The sequence below is a fragment of the Carassius auratus genome, chromosome 40 (genome assembly GCF_003368295.1).
Source record: "Carassius auratus strain Wakin chromosome 40, ASM336829v1, whole genome shotgun sequence".
NCBI classification, from domain to species: domain Eukaryota; kingdom Metazoa; phylum Chordata; class Actinopteri; order Cypriniformes; family Cyprinidae; genus Carassius; species Carassius auratus.
Window position 1 is genome coordinate 10,469,806 of NC_039282.1, and position 11,149 is coordinate 10,480,954.

The 11,149-nt window shown below is 36.5% G+C and overlaps 2 protein-coding genes and 1 long non-coding RNA gene across 14 annotated transcripts in view; 2 read left to right on the plus strand and 1 right to left on the minus strand.

Moving 5' to 3' along the window:
- The window catches only part of LOC113058543 (rap1 GTPase-activating protein 2-like), a 55,208-nt gene extending 54,288 nt beyond the window's left edge, over positions 1 to 920 (plus strand). For all 9 annotated transcript variants that reach the window (XR_003278003.1, XM_026226529.1, XM_026226531.1 and 6 more), the window contains 2 exons: positions 50 to 88; positions 737 to 920. Coding sequence is in view for 8 of the 9 variants with exons in the window: in XM_026226529.1 (XP_026082314.1) it covers positions 50 to 58 (9 nt within the window). In the remaining variant the exon portion in view is untranslated. The remainder of the gene's footprint in view (positions 1 to 49; positions 89 to 736) is intronic.
- On the minus strand, positions 877 to 9,707 carry LOC113058553 (uncharacterized). Of its 2 annotated transcripts, none has more exons than XM_026226552.1 (5): positions 9,177 to 9,626; positions 2,972 to 3,313; positions 2,692 to 2,865; positions 2,568 to 2,596; positions 877 to 2,473 (listed from the first exon to the last, which is right to left on the minus strand). In XM_026226552.1, the coding sequence occupies exons 1-5, from the start codon at positions 9,232 to 9,234 to the stop codon at positions 2,372 to 2,374; spliced, it is 705 nt and encodes a 234-aa protein (XP_026082337.1). In that variant the 5' UTR covers positions 9,235 to 9,626; the 3' UTR covers positions 877 to 2,371. The 2 variants fall into 2 exon arrangements, with proteins under 2 accessions (XP_026082337.1, XP_026082338.1); XM_026226553.1 differs by having other exon boundaries at positions 2,362 to 2,473; positions 2,692 to 2,862; positions 9,177 to 9,707.
- On the plus strand, positions 3,438 to 8,513 carry LOC113058558 (uncharacterized). 3 transcript variants are annotated; one of them, XR_003278006.1, is made up of 4 exons: positions 3,438 to 3,726; positions 4,033 to 4,070; positions 5,688 to 5,809; positions 8,270 to 8,513. It is a non-coding gene; the product is annotated as an uncharacterized LOC113058558 (long non-coding RNA). The 3 variants fall into 3 exon arrangements; XR_003278005.1 differs by having other exon boundaries at positions 3,439 to 4,070; XR_003278004.1 differs by lacking the exons at positions 3,438 to 3,726; positions 4,033 to 4,070 and having other exon boundaries at positions 5,281 to 5,809.
- Positions 9,708 to 11,149: the final 1,442 nt, after the last annotated feature.

The window sequence follows — 11,149 nt, forward strand, 5'->3', positions numbered from 1 at the left end:
AGAGATTGGAATTCATTCACTAAAAATTAACCCCTCCCCTTTCTTTCAGGGTCAATAGGTCTGACAGAACCCACTGCATGGACAATAGGTATTTTGCATATTACAGTATTTACATATCTTTATGCTAGGTTCGGACAGATGCATCTTGAAATCCATCTTGCATAGAAATATAAATCTAAAGTTTTTCTTAGTACTAATTTTATAACCTTTGAATTATTAAGCACAAAATAAATGTGGATCAAACATTTGAAATGAATGAATATATATATATATATATATATATATATATATATATATATATATAGTATAAAAAATATACTTTACCTATGGAAAGAATAGTAAGAACTATTTCTCCTTTTACTCATCAGAACCAATAGAAATACTGAAATGTGTTCTATACTGTTGTTAACAAATAAACAGTAAACGAGCCTCATCATTTCTGATTTAGTCCCTTTTAATGGTAATTAGGGCTAAATTTCAATATAAAAAATAACAAAAATTAACAAGACAAAAAACACAATTTCTAAAACTTAAACTAAATTCCAAATGAAATTTACAAATATAAATCTATCTGTATTTATATTGATGTCAGAAATAGCGGTTATACATAGTACTTGGTATCAGATCAAAAAGAAAATAAGGGTCTATCTCAGTTTACATGTACTGTGCTTTAGTGAATCTGTGCACTCTAAAAAGTACACAATTTACCCACTGTGTTTGTTCTTTGTCTTCCTAGGCAGTGACTTGGATTTTTATAGACTGGAAGAAAAAGGGACCATTATCTCTTTCCATTGCAACAGTTATCACTGTTCGGCATAATAAACAGCTAAACACTATTGTAAGAACTGATCCTACAAACACACAATAAGGGTTTAGAAAACAGAAATGAACACCAGTCTTAGTAAAAAAAAAAAAAAAAAGGAACAAATGTGTCTGTTTTTCCAACATTATAAATGTTGTGCTCAAAGAAGTGTTGAAACTATTCTTGCCTAACTGCAATTGCTTTTAAAACAGATGCACAATATTAACACAACCATTTGAAATACTTGAAGAGTTCTCAGCCATTAAATGTTACAAGAGATAAGGACTACAAAGTATCATTATAAGCACCTGTACTGTCTTTTGCAGAGATTACGGGTCATTTCGACTCTTGTAACGCCGCCCTTCAGTATAAGCCTTAAAATACCGTACACTAACTGCTCTGCTGAGGATTGAGTCAGTTCTGTTATTTTGAGTGATGTGAAAAGGTCAAATTTACCTTTCCTGAGGGTAACCAAAGATGAAGATTGCCAAGGTTTATTTGTGGTGAAGGGGGAAGAGTTTTGACAAAAAAAAAAAAGGAAAAAGAAAAGAAAACATAAGCTTTCATGGATGGCGAAGACACATTTTATTATATTTTTAAAGCAAAATTGGTCTGTTCATTTCAGTGTATATTATAGTTCTCTAAATAAGGACTTCAGTATATTTGTTCAACACTTGGTTGGTAGCTATTGCTTACTTTATTGAGCATATATATTTGCACAATTGAACCAAAAAAAAAAAGAGGAAATTATTTACTTCTTTACTGCTTATTATTTTCTACTACTTTCATTTTGAGCTCTCAAAGACACTTGAGAAAGCACAGACACATTAGCATGGTTCTTAATTTCAGGTCCTTTTTTGTAAATGCTTTGTTATTCAACTTTGGCTGCCAGAATAATTTTTGAACAATTTTTGAAGGATTTATTTACATATGTGTGTGTCTCCTCATTCCTTATGATTCTGTTAGTTTTCAGCTGTACTCACTGGTGAGGGCATTAGACTACGGAGAGCGTTAAATATTCTTGTATAATAGTGACAAACTTTGACATAAAATGTGTTGGCATATGTGTTTGTACTGTCATAATTTATTGCTTTTGAAATGTTAAGTAAAAAAAATAAAAATAAAAATTGCACAGAGTCAAATTAAAATAACAGATCATTTAAAAGATGATGTATATGTATATTTGGTTATGGCATGTGCCATTAAGAATTTATTATAAAATAAAATGTATTTTGTGTCAAATACCTGTCTGTTGTGTAAAGCTTTTAAAAAATTACACCAGTTCCATTTGCATAGATACATCTCTTTTTATTTCAGCTACAATCTCACATTCTACATACACAAACAAACATTCGACAGTGTTTCTGGAAGAACATAACCGTTCAGTATGGCTTTACAACCACTGTATAGAACAAAGTGTAACATCGCTAGTATTCACATTTCAAAGGATCCAAAGTCAGTCTGTTCTATTTCAATTCAACTGTACTGCCAAAGTGTTTACAGTTATATTTGCTCTGGTATTGAAAATAACCCACATCTATGAGATAGAAATGCAAGATGTCTTTATGTTCAGGAGAAATGCACAGAGGAATAGAAAGTTGGCTCAGAAGCTTGTTTTGGATGATCATTCTGCCGCCTTGAATCATTCAGTGCAACTTCTGCATACACCACCTACACAAATAATGACAAGTAAATAAATTGATCATATTCACTGATTAAACAAATTAGATTCTTATCAGAACACACAATGTACTGATGTACTTACTTCCTGTTTTGGTTTCACTCTATATGCATCTAGAACAAGAAAACAAATCATTAAAAAACTTAAAAGATACGTTAATTGATAATGATACACATTTGCAGAATGATGGAGTTGACTCCTGTCTCACAGGACATTCGGGGGTGAGGCGGGACAGGGGGTGGTGGTGGATGATGATCCCGGGTGAGACACCAAACAAATCCCAAAACAACAGGAAAACACATCAAGGCACCAAAACAAAGCAGAACTCTATGAGAGAGGCTTCTGTCTGATGAGTCTGCTGCTCCTGCTGCTGCTGTTGCTGCTATACAGAAATAAACATTTTATTAATAGCAATATATTGCATGAAAATTATGAAAACAAAAACTGAAACATTTCAAACCAACAGCTTGTCCTGCATGTGTATATACCTGCAGTCACATTAACATATGTCAAGTGTCCTTTGCTAATTATATTATTAGGCCAGGATGTCTCGCACATGTATGCTCCAGCATCTGACTGGTTGATGTTGTGAATATGGAGTAACAGATGTGTGCTATTAGCTGTTGAGCTGTAATTGGACATCTTGATTCGTTCAGAGGGAGTGAGTAAAGTAAATCCTATTTGGTCCAGTTCCTGGAAATACCATCCTCCAGTCCAGCCAGGAAGGCCACAATGTTGTACTTCACAGCTCAACTGGAGACTCCCGCCCTCCGCCACAAACCTTTTAGCACGACTTGCTCGAACAGATGAGCACAGTTCACTTAACGTTACTGAAATGAGAAAAAACAAGCGAGTTTTAGTTAGGCTTATACAAAGCACTTTTGGACTTTGTATAGACCGTCTTATTATTGAGCCCTTAAAGTGACTTTAGTGAAGTCGCGAGCTTCCGACAAGCGCGTGAACAAGAAAATCGTACACTGTAAAATTTTTCCAGGATTTCACAAGATATAACTGTAATATTTCACAGTTAATTACATTATTACCACTTCACAGGCTTTAACTGTGATAATTCACAATATAATACCGTATTTAGACTTTTACTGTGAAAATAATGCAGGCGCGGGGCTTTTACAAGAAACTACTGTGAATGCCGTCTTTTTTGAGTGGCAACTGAGGCAGCGTCATCAGAGCGTCATCAGAGCTCTCTGATCTACGTGGTCTCATTCGGTGGATTCAGACAGCGGTAAGTGTTTAAATGTCAAACTTTATCAATTTGATGTTTTTTATATGATAGTGCATGTAATTTAAAAGTATGAACCAAATTAGCGTTAGTTGTAGGTTCTGTTGTCATGTTTTTGTAACTTAGCTGGAGCAGACTCGCATCGACGTTTAAGCGCGCAAATTTGAATGAAAAGACGTTGGTTGTGTTAATTATACCGTATTAAGTTAACTGTGAGATGTCTGATTAGATACACCGTCGAACATTTAACTTTAGCTTTACTTAAAGCTTATCTTAGTTACTCTAACAGCGTTCTCTCTTTTACCACAGCATTTTCTTCATTGACCGACGATAAATAAAGTTATAAGGTAAGATGTGGCCTTAATGTGGGTATTATGACAGTTATAATCAACTAGATAAATTATGGTGTTTGTGGATTTGGGCAAAGGTGGATTAAATTCATCTCAAATTAGTAACTTTATAATTTTCTTCCCTGCTGTGTGTGTGAAACGGAGCAACCGTTGTCTTTCTCGTCAACAGAAAAATGAATGGGGGGCTTCATCCAGCTGAGTTCACGCAGCATTTTCAACCGCCATTTTTATTCGGATAATTTTCAAAATATTACTGTTATTGTGTCATGAAATGTAGTTTTAAAAGTATTTCAGGCGAGAATGTAGTTGTTTTAAACTCAAATATGCGGTTTATTTATAATGACAGCGTCTATTTAAAAAATGTGTTTCGCCGATCTCGGAGATGAGCTCCATGCGATCAGCGGGAGCTCCGTCATCATGTATCCGCCGAGAGTAGCCTTACCTCGGCTAGATCTTCTGACATTGGCCGCTGGCTCTGATGTGTCTTTAGTGGTTCAAGATAAAATATAATTCGTTTGGGGTAAAATGAAACGTTTCTTATCTTTGGCCTATATTCAATTTATCTATTAATATGTTTTATATATATATATATATATATATAGGTCATTTTTATTCCTGTCTCTATAGAAATATGAACTTTTGTCATATAGCTCCGGTTGACTGCTCACTGACAACATCTGTCGTTCCTCCTTGTTGAATGAGTGGAGAAGGGTATTCCTGCACAACCGGAGGCTGCAGGAACATACTGTTGAGTTCCAATTTTTCAACTCGGGCGACAGACGCGAATTCGCGTCAAACGCTAAATGCACAAAAAGCACCATTCGCGCGAAGCGCTCTATTAGCGCGTCAATTCGCGTCTTCCGCGCCGCGCTTAACGCCCCATTCGCGCCGCGAGACCTCCAGACGCGCGTAAACGCGCCTTTGCATTGACTTAACATTGAAATCATTCGCGCCAGACGCTCTATTCGCGTTTGGTGTGAACACAGCATTATACGCAGCTAAAACGCTGGTGTGGACGGAGATATTCGTTTTAATTCTCCGTTTCTAAACGAAAACGCAGTAGTGTGGACGGGGCCTTAATTTGTGTGTCTGTGCTGGAGACCAGACCAGATTAGACCAGAGACAAAGCTTAAAAAAGTCAGAAACAACTAGAAAACTGGGTGCTTTATTGTGGAAAAGATATAAGAAATGAAATGTTTATCACATCATCTGTGAACGGTTAATAATTCTAGGAGGAAGAGTACAAGTAGAAACAGCCATAGGGAGATGGACAGGCAACAGGCTCTTACTCCATCCTCTGCAAACGGAACATGTAAATTATGTAAATTGTTGTGTGCCAATGCTTTGCCTAGGTAAATCACACACCTCTACTTTGGTGAAGGTCTATTCTTGACTGTGTTTGTGATGGAAATGTTTTTCAGTTCAGTTCCATGCATTTTTTTTTTCTGAATTGCAGTACTTACACCTGAATTACACCTTTGTTTAAACTGAGCTAACTTTAATTTGACTCTGTACTGCAAAAGCAGTGACCCACTGAAGGTGGTGACTGGGAACTGACACCTTTTTCATCACACGAATTAAACTAACAGGTTTCTTCTGTCTTTTTGTTTGTAGGTGCTTCTTGGGCATCAACCCAGAGACGGGCACAAAATCTAAGAGGCAGAGAGGTCACATGAACCAGCAAGTCTGCACTCTTATCAGGAAGCTCATTGACTTCGAATGGATGTCAATCTAATGTAAGCTGTGTTCCAATTTAAGAACGGACTAATGAAACACAGTATCTGTGTTAAAGGAACATTCTGACTTTTTGTGACAAGTCTATACATACCCTTCTCATCTCCGTGCTTGCCGTAAGTCTGTCTGAGGCACCCACCGCTAGCCTAGCTTAGCACAAAGACTGGAGGTAAACGGCTCCAGCTAGCATACTGCTCCCAATAAGTGACAAAATAACGCCAACATTTTCCTATTTACATGTTGTGATTTGTATATTGTGTGATTTTCTCACAGCACCTGAGAAGCCCTGTGGTGAGGAGCAGAGAGTTTGCTCAGAATTGGAGTAAATCACTCCAAAGAAGTAGCAGTGCTTCGCCTTCTGAGAATATAGTTCCCAGTATGTATACAGTTAGAAGATGGTTGTGTCTCATATGACCTTGTTATTTGTACACACTGTGACTATACAAATCACAACATGTAAATAGGAAAATGTTGGCGTTATTTTGTCACTTATTGAGAGCAGTATGCTAGCTGGAGCTGTTTACCTCCAGTCTTTGTGCTAAGCTAGGCTAGCGGTGGGTGCGTCAAACAGAGGCACTCAAGGAGATGAGAAGGGTATGTATGGACTTATCTAACTCTGGGGGATACGGTGAATAAGCTAAAGTCCCAAAAAGTCGGCGTGTTCCTTTAAGCTAGATGTAGTTATGCAGTAAGAAGTTTACTGAAGCTATTAAAGGGTTAGTTCACCCAAAATTGAAAAATCTGTCATTAATTACATCCCCTCACGATGTTCCAAACACAAGAATTTTGTTCTACACAAATTAAGAAAATTTTAAGCAATATGAGAGCTTTCTGATCCCACCTATAGACTACTATGTTATAACCATTTTCAAGTCCGAGAAAGGTAGTAAAACCATCGTTAAAATAGTCCATGTGACTACAGTGGTTCAACCTCAATGTTATGATGCGACGAGAATACTTTTTGTGCCCAATGCAATCACATGCATGATCGAGAACACATCACGTGAACAGCATCGGATACTGGCACAGAAAGGAAAAATGTTGAATAAAGTCGGTATTCTATTTTGTTTTGTTTTGTTTCTGCGCAGTAAAAGTATTCTCGTCGCTTCATAACATTAAGGTTTAACCACTGTATACATATGGACTATTTTAACAATCTTTCCGGGCCTTGAAAGTAAAATAATTGCTGTCCATGGAGGATACAGAAAGCTCTCGGATTTCTTAAAATATCTTAATTTGTGTTCCAAAGATTTTTGGGGTGAACTATCCCTTTAATGTGTTCTATAGTGTCTCCTGATTCAATGTAGAGTTTAGACAGACTGCAAAATAAATGTGTAAAATTAATTGTTTTTACGTTTATTTGATTTTAACATGCCTTGATGTCTAAAAAACATCAAATTTACAGTACTTTACAATAGTTTTAAGTGTAAATTTACATTAATTGCTACTGTGTTGAATTACTATGCAATTTAGCATGCAATTTTTGCTTAAAGGGTTAGTTCACCCAAAAATGAAAATTCTGTCAGTAATTACTCACCCTCATGTTGTTCCAACCCCGTAAGACCTTCTCTCATCTTCGGAACACAAATTAAAATATTTTTGATTAAATCTGAGAGCTGTCTCACTCCTCCATAGGCTTCTAAGGGATTGAAACTTGCTGGCCCAGAAAATGTATTAAAAACATCATTAATATAGTCCAAGTGACTACAGTGGCTCAATCTTACGTTTACCAAGCAACGAGAATACTTTTTGTGCGCAAAACCCCCCCAAAAATAATGACTTTATTCCACTATTCATTTCCTTCTCTCTGGGCCTCGGGTGAATTCATGTAGTATAACAGCGTAGCGCTTCTGTGTTATACGTCACATGCATCACACACATGACCAGCGTCGGCCAATAGTGAGCCTACGTGTGACGTATAACACAGAAGCGCTACGCTGTTTTACTACATGAAAAAACTCAAGGCCCACAGAGAAGGAAATGAATTGTGGAATAAAGTTTTTTTTTTTTTTTTTTTTTTCACACAAAGTATTCTCGTCGCTTTATAAACTTAAGATTGAGCTACTGGAGTCACTTGGACTATATTAAAGATGTCTTTAATACATTTTTCTGGGCCAGCAAGTTTCAAACCCTTAGAAGCCGATGGAGGAGTGATCCAGCTCTCAGATTTCATCAAAAATATCTTAATTTGTGCTCTGTAATTACTGACAGAATTTTCATTTTTGGGTGAACTAACCTTTGAAAAATAATAGGACTGGGTAAAAGTAACAGGAGTGATTAGAGTCCTGGTTTGTTGATTTAATATTAATTGAGAGTACTATTCACATTTTTTTTAATAGTTGAAATTACTTAAATTGTAGACATTTTAGGATTAGTGTTACAATGCGAGCACCATACTTACAGGGAGTCAGTCCACCACAGAGTAACTTAAACTTTTTGTCTTTCTTATCTTTTGTATATAGTGGATAGAACCCACACTATGCAGGTGCCAGCTGCGAGGGAAGGAGCGAGATACCTGCGACCCTCTCTATTCCCACCTTTTTGTCTTTTCTTACATCTCTCTCCCTCACTCTCTCTTCTCTGTCTCCTTCTTTCTCTTTTGACACACATTCCTGTTACCCAGTGTCAATCCCTGTTGCCCAGTGTTTTATTCATGTAATTAAATTGTATTTTACTTCTAAAAAATAAAAGTTATGTCACTGTTTTTATCAGTTTTGTTTGGTCCATCATTTATGCTAAATCACAGTAATAGATAGACATTCACAGTTATGTACAGTAACTCTACAGCTGCTTACTGCTAAATTACAGTAATAGATAGACTAATTTCACAGTTAAATACATTAATTCTACATCTGCTTGCTGCTAAATTACAATAATAGACACTAATTTCACAGTTAAATACATGAATTCTACAGCTGCTTACTGTTAAATTACAGTAATACATAGACACCAACTGTAATTTCACAGTTAAATACATTAATTCTACAGCAGCTTACCGCTAAATCACAGTAATGCGATGTCAGAATTACTGTGAAGTCACAGTATACAGCTGTCATTTCACAATAATTTACTGTAAAAATGTTACAGTAACTTACTGTGAAAGTCATGCAATTATTAACCTGCAATTTATTGTAAATTTACAGTCAAATAATTAACAGTGTACACAATAGGCTATAACATAAACCTGAAAGATCGTGAGCAAGAACGGTGCGTGAATATTTTCATTCGCAAGCCACGCGAAAGTTGCGACAATGTTTCCACTATGCAAATGTCACTTTGTGAACGTTACAATACTGCATTATTAAGAGTAATGGAAAACTACATTTAAAGGTGCAGCAGCTTCGATAATTAATTAGAGAACTAACTTACCTTTTAAGAAACATAAAAGTGCCAGGAACGTCAAGGAACACATGTGAGCGCTTTTCATCCTTTATAATATTTATAGGCTATAATCCATAGCATACTGACAGTCCTCGCAAACCCAGAACAGAATCGTTACAGCTTCCACAGTCAACAGCAAACAACAAAAGGTACTTTACATTTTCTAAACCCTTCCAAACACTCTCTGTATTCACTGCAGGAAAATTGGCTTCTCTTTCAGTAAAACAGGCAGCTGGCAGCTTCAGCCTTATTGTAAATGTACACTTGAGGAAGTTAATGCAAGTTCATAAAACACTAAAGGGAAACATGTAGGCTATCACATCCTTCCTGCTGGAGCAGGGAAATCACTTTCAGTCACTGCTGTCCTTCCATTATAACTGAACTGAAACTTGGACACGAATGCTGGGACCTAGACTAACATTGCAATAATATGAATCTTTCCTTGCAATGTGATTGCGTGCCAAGCTGTGATGTGGCTGTGATTTTTTTTTTTGCAGTGCATCAGGGAAATACATTTCCTAAAACAGCGATTTGATGTTTATTCAGTTGTTTATCTATTTTATGTTTTGAGTCTTCAGTGATTTAAACTAAGATATACCACAGAACGCCACAGTTGTTTTAACTGAATTATTATTATTATTATTATTATTATTACTATTTATTTAGGTAAAATTGTTGCATGGTGCTGGTGCCATGTATAACACATTCTGCCAGTGATATTCCACGAAGAAGAGAAGTTTAGTTTAAATGGTTTCTGCTGTAGCCACATGGTGGTGCTCAAAGTACAAAGTTTCTCAGCAGTCATCTGGGCAGTCTGGACTATAGTTGAAGCAAAAAGGGGCATGTGTTGGCAATTACACAGCAGCTGCAGATAAAGCCAAGCTTAAACAGAACCTGCTGCTGGTGCTCTGTTGCTTTAAGACAAATTACCTTCACATTGTCTTGATATGCAATATATCACACGTTATCAATTTACTTGAGATCTCAAAGAAAGTTCAATTTATATTACAAAGGCAAACCTGGAAAGTTAAGGATTCAAATATTCAAATCCTTTGCGTATAATATATGCTAAATTCAATGTTTAATTAGAATTCTTTCATTACTTACTCACCCTCATGTTATTCCAAACCTTTTATTTCTCTGATCAATGTGGTTAACTGTAATTTAAAAGAGTCTTCAAAATATAATATATATATTTTTGGGTGAACTATCACTTTAAGCAACAATTGAGATTCAGGCATTATTTTGGCACAGGGAGGGTCCCTCAGAAGGTCCATTTGAGCTGTGCGATTGTTTCCTGCAGAGAATAACTGGAGTCAGTGGACCTTAATGGTAACCAGATGTGTAGGACGTCAGTGTGGGCTCACACTCTCAGGACACGTCTGTTTTTCTTGGAAAGTGCGTGGTACAACACCCAACCCAAGTTACGCAAGTGCTAACAAAATCATTTAACCATTTAGTTGAGTCATATTAATATAAGCTGGTGCAGAAGAACTTTTGTAAACTTCATTTACGGCCCTTTTACAGGTCTGAAAGTGAATCTGATCTCAAATCCTTATTGTTATCAGTCAAAACAGGAAACCGGACAGTGACCACCCAGGAATGAGTGTGTGCTGGTCAACCCACATGGCTTAAAGCAGATAAGTAAAAGCAAACACTCACAGGTCTGTGCTCAGAAGCAAACAACAGTGTCTAAACTGGCAATTTTGTCAATGTGTTTGATGCATACAATGTCATACAAAGGAATTAACTAATGATCACAGCCATTTACTGTACAAATAATTTTTGTTCATAAATGAAAAGGCAGATTAGTGTCCTCTGAATGGTGCAGTCCCAAAAAAGAATGGTTTATTGGCAGTACAGATTGCTCCCTGATCAGATTACTCAATAGGCACTTCCTCAGCCTTCACTAAATGTACAACACGGCTCTTTTTCCCATATGATCAGAACAGGTCGTCTAA